This window comes from Corylus avellana, chromosome ca2 (assembly GCF_901000735.1).
Source record: "Corylus avellana chromosome ca2, CavTom2PMs-1.0".
Taxonomy (NCBI): domain Eukaryota; kingdom Viridiplantae; phylum Streptophyta; class Magnoliopsida; order Fagales; family Betulaceae; genus Corylus; species Corylus avellana.
Window position 1 is genome coordinate 36,723,115 of NC_081542.1, and position 7,036 is coordinate 36,730,150.

Below are 7,036 nucleotides of genomic sequence, written 5' to 3' on the forward strand. Positions count from 1 at the left end.
TTTTATTAATTTAATAAAAAAATTAAATCTAAAAAAAAAAAAAATTGAAGGGTGGCCAGGGGTGGCAAAACTAAATCTAAAAATAAAAAAAAAAAATAAAAAAAAAAAAATTGAAGGGTGGCCAGGGGTGGTAGAACCACCCCTGGCGGTGACTTGCGGCCACCCCCAGGGGGTTTAAGGTGGCCGTGAGCCACCCCATGGGTGGAGGGGTGGCCCCCTTGGGTGGTTTGGGGTGGCCTGCGAGAGTTGGGTGGTGGCCAGGGATGGCGCGCTGCCACCCCTACCACCCTTCAATTTTTTTTATTTTTTTTTTAGATTTAATTTTTTAAATTAAATTAATAAAAATGAATATTTTAATCAGATAAAACGGGGAGTTTTGAATGGACTAACGGCAGTTAACAAAAATTGATGGTAGGGAGTTTTCTAGTAGTTTCGAGTTACCCAGGGATTAAATTTCAAAAAAAAAAAAATACCCAAGGAGTTTTTAAAAAAAGCGCGTTGACCTAAGGATTTTATATATGATTTCATTTTTTTAAATTAAAAACTTTAAAAACATTTAAAAAATAAAATAAACTAAAATTTGAAAAAAAAAAAAAAATTGTTTTTTGGAAGAAAAAAAATTGGGGGTGGTTTCGGCCACCCCCAATTTAAAATAACCCCCTCTAAAGTTTTAAAGTTAAGGGTTTCCATACTTTAAAGTAGTGGTGGAAAGATTAACCAATTACCGATTACTGACCGTCTACCGACTATGACTGAATTGAAATTAACCGTCAACTGGTAGTATTCGGTCGGTAATCGTTTAAGATTTTTATACCGATTCAGTAATCGGAACAAAATTTTGCTTATCGGTTTTCGATATACCCGATAAGGAACCGATATTGGGGGTATAAAACAACGTCTTTTTTTTTAAAAAAAAAAATGATTTTATTTTTATTTTTAAAGAGTACCTCTCTTTCTTTTTTAACCTTAACCCTAAATCTCTTTCTTTTTTCATTTTGGCCAACCCTCTCAAACTCTCAATGCTCGCCTCTCAGGCTCTCACGGTCTCTCGGTCTCACGGCTCAACCTCTGCCTCACTAGCGGCCGCCGCCCTCTCGCGATCTCACGTTGACGAGTCACGCCTCACTCCTTCCCTCCCTCCTTCTCTTCTTCTCATTCCTCACACGCACACCGTTCGTCTGGGTAAGGATTCATCAAAACAAATTGATTTATTTTTTCGTATTGTATATTTCTACGATTGATGATTTTTTTTTTTTTTGGGGGGTTTTGTATGGGTTTTTGACAATTTTTTTAGTGGGTTTTGTTTGAAACAGAGGTGTATCACGATAACCGATTTAACTGAACTGTTTTAACCGATTACCAATTTAACCGAAATTTTTGTAATAAAAGCTTATCGAAACGATATTGGTTAATAAACCGATTAACCGATAAATTTGGTCCGATTACCGAACCGTTTAAACCGATACCCACCCCTATTCTAAAGGTGAGGGTTGGTAGCCCCTCGCAAGGGTGAGGGTTGGCAGCCACATCCCCTCTCATCAAGGCGAGGATTGGTAGCCCTCAAAACTCTTTAGGGTTATCAATGCTAGCCTCCTCTAAAGGGTCCAAAATCAATGTGATTGAAGGTGAAAATGAGTCCAGAGTGGGAGTCCGTTGGATCGCTCTTGCTCAAATATTAATTCTTGACAGAATATGTCATCAAATTTGGTTTCCCATCTTGTATAAAAAATCTTTAATTGAAAAACTTCAGTCTTCTTCCTGGTCAAATTTTCAAGGAATTTTTTGAAAACATAAAGAAAGAATAAAAATTTTATTAAAAAAAAAAAGATCATTTAACTAGAATAATAAAAATGCTAAGTTGGTTTTAAAAAAGTTGATAGCTAAAATGGAGGAATAGAATTTTTTTTTAAAAAAAAAAATTTATAACCAAAATAAACAATAAATTTGATGAGCACGGCGTGAATGCTTAACGACCATCAAATCGATCTTTAGTCTACCTACAAAAATATATATATATAAAAATGAAAAATCTTTCGTCTAATTCCTAATTCTCATCTCTTGGCAACTTGGAAACAAAAACAAGCAACATAGCTCACCTACATGAATTTGGTAATTATTATAGAACTACGTGGGAGTAGATAGGCGGCTGTTCACAAGTTTGAAGTAAATACATATATACAACTCTTTCATCTTCACCAAAAGCTGTCTCTCTCTGACATCATTATATGTGTAAGTTTGTGTTGGACCATTAGCTGTGAATCCACCTAAAATTAAGGAAAACAAACTCAAGTGCATTGATTGCGCCGAATGGCATGTTTTTAGAAAAATCGCTGGGAGCAACAAGACATTGTGTCCCAATAGTTTGGTATTCATTTGTCACTGTCTTGGCATAATATTTGGATTTGGCATGAGTTCAAATTTGTAATACTTTTGAAACTGATTTAGGCTTAGAATCTAATTTTGAATCATGACAGAGCTAGGGATTTTATGTTTGTAGAATATTAATTGATTGTCACAGTGCTGCTAGATTTACATGAACAGAGATTCCCTGCAATTGGGGATTCCTTCAATTTTCTACCTTCTACAATCAGATACGCAAATGAGAGAGGTCCCGGATGGCACTCACTTGTCCGTGTCCGTGCACTTGTTTGGGTAAGTGGGTTTCATGACCTCTCTCAATTGCAGTCGAGCACGTTACACAATTGTCCGTAAAACACTTGATTTTCACATGCATTTTAAACTAAGTGTATTTTTTTAAATGCATGTGAGAGACACAAATGTTCTATTAATTTTATTATAAATAGACATGATAAATTATATAAATCTAGACAAATGTTAGTTTAATAGATGAAAATGAACTCAAAATAAAAGACGCTCCGTTACACTTCCAATCATTTCTATCTTTTGCTTCAAAGTTTAACAAAAGCTAATCAAATAATCAGCTCCTCCGCATGTAAACGTGCTTGTGGGATCATCATAGGCATAGCTATAAGCTGTAGGGCAAGAAGCCTTGAACACCTTCGCATAACTTGAAGGCTTGCACCTCTGAGGGCTGCCATAGGCTCCTGTGCAGCAATATTTGGGTGTATTAAACGCTAAGCAAGCACTTTTGCAGGCCACAACATGACCATTCCTCCTTACTTGCAAGCCATTAGGGCAATGTTTGTTCAAGTCCGAAAGACAACTTATCTGCTTACAATTAGGGCCTGATCCACCCGAAGGGACTATCGAAACACGCATGTTGTAGCCGTCAACTAGGCTAACATCGTAGTAATCCACCGGACTATCTAGGGTAAACTCCACGAGGGTTGCAGGCGGTGTGCCGCCAGTCCCCGCACATTGCAACTGGCCACCACAGTCTCCTGTGAAGCATGTCCCCTTACCCGACTCATCAAACGAACACCAACGACGACCCCAGAAGCGGCCCGACCACCCCTTTGGAGCATTTATCTCAACAGTTTCGCCTGGCAGAAGCTTTAGGCCACCATTCATCAGTTGGGGTTTTCCTGCCCCGGGTTGGATCCCTGGCCATATGGTGTTCCTACATCTGTTTTGCAGTGTAAACACCGCCGCATCAGCTCCTGGCATAATTCCAGAAACTCAAACATCAGTAACTACGTTAATTAAACCCCAAACAGAGAGACAGAGAGACAGATCGAGAGAGAGAGAGAAAAAAAAAAAGAGACAAGAAAACATGTCAATTATGGTACTACCTGACAAAGATAATAGCAAGAAAAGGTGAAGCATGTTTAATGCCATGAGGGATATATGGTTGAAACTTGAAAATATGATTGTAGGGGTGTTTGTGAGATGGGAAATAATTATCATAAATTGAAAAAAGCAACAGATAAGCAGGATTTTTTATTTAAGATAACCCGGATTTCTCTACACCAGAATTAACAAAAATGCAGAGTTCTGTTGAAACAGAACACGAAAAGTATATGCTACAAAACTCATTCTTCAAGAAAAGAATAGTATAAAATCCGGCAATCTGCTAGAAGCTGTTGCTGATGAGGAGGTGATTTATTGCCACTTGGCGTGTCTTATGTCTTACAATGTTAATGGACTTGCCGAGGAATGATGTTATTTTAGGGTTGAAAATTTTTGACACGACGTGCGAATTTGACACGAATTTTAAAAAAAATTAACGAGTTAAGATCGATGGGTTTGACCCGTTTATAATTAAATGAATCGAGTTATGGTTAACCTATATAGGGTACGTTTGGCATTATGATTTTATAGACAAAAAATGCGATTTTAAATCAAATCGCCAAAAAATTGATTGTTTAGAATTAACGTTTTTAAAAATTTGCAATTTGAAAACGCAGATTCAAATCGCAGGTAATTAAGTGCTTTTTGGAAAATGTAGAATTTTAAAGGCTAAACTGCGATTTTAAAGGACAAACCGCAATTTTTCCAAACACTTGAATAGTTTTATAACTATACTTTGATGCGACTCAAATCCGACATGCGGCATTTAAGGCTGACAATTGTTGATATGACCAAAGAGTTTGACACAAACCCAACATGAAATTAGCAAATTAGAGTAGAAAGATCTAATCCGTTTAATTACATAAGTGAACGGATAGAGATAAAAGGGGGCATGTATGCGATTATGTTGAAGCAGTAAATGGGGTGAAGTGAACAACCGGACGAGCTGTGAGTGGGTGAACCATTCTCAAGGACATGCCTGGTCCAGATTGAATATCAACCTTGCCTCCATCTCCATCAACCTCCCAATCAAAGCATTGAACCAAAGATGCAACCGCAGTATTCATCAAGCTGAATGCCAGTGTTGTTCCTGGGCACCCTCTCCTCCCTGCCCCAAATGGAACAAAATTGAACTTTTGTCCACTGATCACTTCACTTTGCTCCTTGAAGGAAACCAAGAACCTCTCTGGGATAAACTTATTAGGATCATCCCATGAATCTTGATCCCTCATGATGGCATAAAGATTGATTGCCACTGCAGTTTTTTCTGGTATATCAAACCCATTGATTTTGCAGCTTTGGCGGCATTCTCTTGTTGTGACAGGGGCTGGTGGGTATAGTCTTAGTGTTTCCTTCACAACAGCCTGCAAATAAGGGAGATTTGGGATATCTGATTCTTCAATTAGTCTAGCTTTTCCCACAACAGATTCTATTTCCTGTCTGACCTTCTGGAAGACACAAGGATGATTAATTAGCTCAGCTATTGCCCATTGCATTGCTTCTGCTGAGGTGCCAGTGCCCGCAATGAAAAGATCCTGGCATGCATAAGAGAAAAATTCAAAGCCTTGATGAATGCTTTGGCTAAATAGTTAATGGCGAGAAAAAGCTTTTGTTAATCAAACAATATCAGATTAATAGAACTTCTGCAAACTGCATATTTGATATCTGTAACCTTCTGAAAGGTTCATATTATAAAGTTAAATTGGTTGTCTTTGACATAATTCACACTCCATATTCTTGCATTGCCATTCTTGTTACATCTTGTTGACCGGATATTCCAGCAAGTGGCATTTACAAATTACACCCTGCTGCTCAAAGACTATTTTGGTTGGCTAGGAGCCAAATTCGATGAGCACCGTAGATCACCAAATGTTTTTATTTAAAAAAAAAAAAAAAAAAAACTTTTCATTCCTAATAAGACATGCAGATGACTTTGAAATGTAGGTATTTTGTAAAAGAATGAACATTTAAATGGAATAGTAAAAGTTGATAGTTATAAAAATAGAAGTGGGATGTAAGTGTGCTTCCCCCCAACCCTTGTTGTGCTTCCGCCCTGTTAACCAAGTTAACCAAGCAGAATTCAAGAAACTTTATTTTAAACTCCTAAATTATTACGCGTTTTGAGAATACTCTTCAAATTTTAAAAACTCCCAATTTAATTTCTTGAACTTTCAATTTGATTCAATTGACTCTCCTCCATCAGATTCAGCCTAACAGAAATTACTAAAAAGACCAAACTACCCTTCAATTTTTTGTCATTTTATTTTTAATTTGAAATTAAGGGTAAATTTGTAATTTTATATTTTAAAAAAAAAAAAAAAGGTCAGGGGTATAAAAGTCATTTTCATCACTTTTAACATTTAAAATTTGACGGAAGGGGTACATTGCATCAAATTGAAAGTTCAAGAGGTGAAATTGAGAGTTTTTGAAATTTAAGAGGGTCTTTTCAAAATGCATAGTAGTTAAGGGATCTTAAATGAAGTTTCTCCTAATTTTTACTACCACATTAAAAAGTGAGCACCTTTTTTTTTCTTTTGTTTTTTTTTTACAAAAAAAAAAAAAAAAAGAAAAAAAAAAGAAAAGAAAAGAAGTGAGCACTTGATAGTGAATGTGTAGCAATTTCAATCTATATTGAAAGAGGTAAATAATGAGAAAAATAGATGGAGGAGAAATTGACCGTAAAGAAGGCCTTGATATGGGTCCTTGTAATCTTAACCTCAGCCTGCTCATCTTGACAAACCTCCAAAAGCATATCCATCAAATCCTTATCTTCTCTCTCACCCCAACCACCCTTTTTCCCTCTCTCTTCATGCTCCTTCAACACCTTCTCCAAAAGCTCATCAAACCTTCTGGTCATATCCATAGCCTGTTTCCCGTACACCCAAAAACCCAGTTTCTTCAAGGGCCCCAACACATCCCCAAAGCACATCTTTGCTGCCAGCTCAAAGGACTCCTTCACCAGCTCTATAACCCTCTCTGCCTCTCCTTCTTCCTCTGAACACCTACTGCTCATCACCATCCTGCATGTCACGTTGTTCGTATATCTCATCAGCTCAGCACCCACATCAACCACACCCTCTTTCGTCTCAGCACTCCCCAACACTCTCCTCAACAGCCTCTCCATTTCTTCGCGTCGAACAGCTCGCGACCGCTCAACCTAAATAAAATATTAATTAAATGATTAAATTTACTAAGATGATTTAACATGGTATTAAAGCCAAAAATCATAACAACTTACCTTATTTGAGAGCATTATAATATTTATTAAATGATTAAATTCATTCGTTCATATCAATTTAAGTTTGTGAGATAATATGTGATTTAA

General features: G+C 37.0%; 2 protein-coding genes across 2 annotated transcripts; both read right to left on the minus strand.

The window, feature by feature from the left end:
- Positions 1 to 2,880: 2,880 nt before the first annotated feature.
- LOC132172133 (pathogenesis-related thaumatin-like protein 3.5) lies at positions 2,881 to 3,759 on the minus strand. Its single transcript, XM_059583583.1, has 2 exons — positions 3,714 to 3,759; positions 2,881 to 3,581 (listed from the first exon to the last, which is right to left on the minus strand). The coding sequence occupies exons 1-2, from the start codon at positions 3,757 to 3,759 to the stop codon at positions 2,917 to 2,919; spliced, it is 711 nt and encodes a 236-aa protein (XP_059439566.1). The 3' UTR covers positions 2,881 to 2,916.
- Positions 3,760 to 4,499: 740 nt separating this feature from the next.
- LOC132169684 (cytochrome P450 705A5-like) lies at positions 4,500 to 6,964 on the minus strand. Its single transcript, XM_059580678.1, has 3 exons — positions 6,950 to 6,964; positions 6,389 to 6,868; positions 4,500 to 5,246 (listed from the first exon to the last, which is right to left on the minus strand). The coding sequence occupies exons 1-3, from the start codon at positions 6,962 to 6,964 to the stop codon at positions 4,614 to 4,616; spliced, it is 1,128 nt and encodes a 375-aa protein (XP_059436661.1). The 3' UTR covers positions 4,500 to 4,613.
- Between the last annotated feature and the right edge of the window lie 72 nt (positions 6,965 to 7,036).

Coding starts and splice junctions, on each gene's coding strand:
- LOC132172133 (XM_059583583.1), bottom strand. CDS start 3,759: ATGGCATTAAACATGCTTCACCTTTTCTTGCTATTATCTTTGTCAG. Junction 3,582..3,713: donor CTTGCTATTATCTTTGTCAG/GTAGTACCATAA, acceptor GAATTATGCCAG/GAGCTGATGCGGCGGTGTTT.
- LOC132169684 (XM_059580678.1), bottom strand. Junction 5,247..6,388: donor ATATCAAGGCCTTCTTTACG/GTCAATTTCTCC, acceptor TATGCATGCCAG/GATCTTTTCATTGCGGGCAC.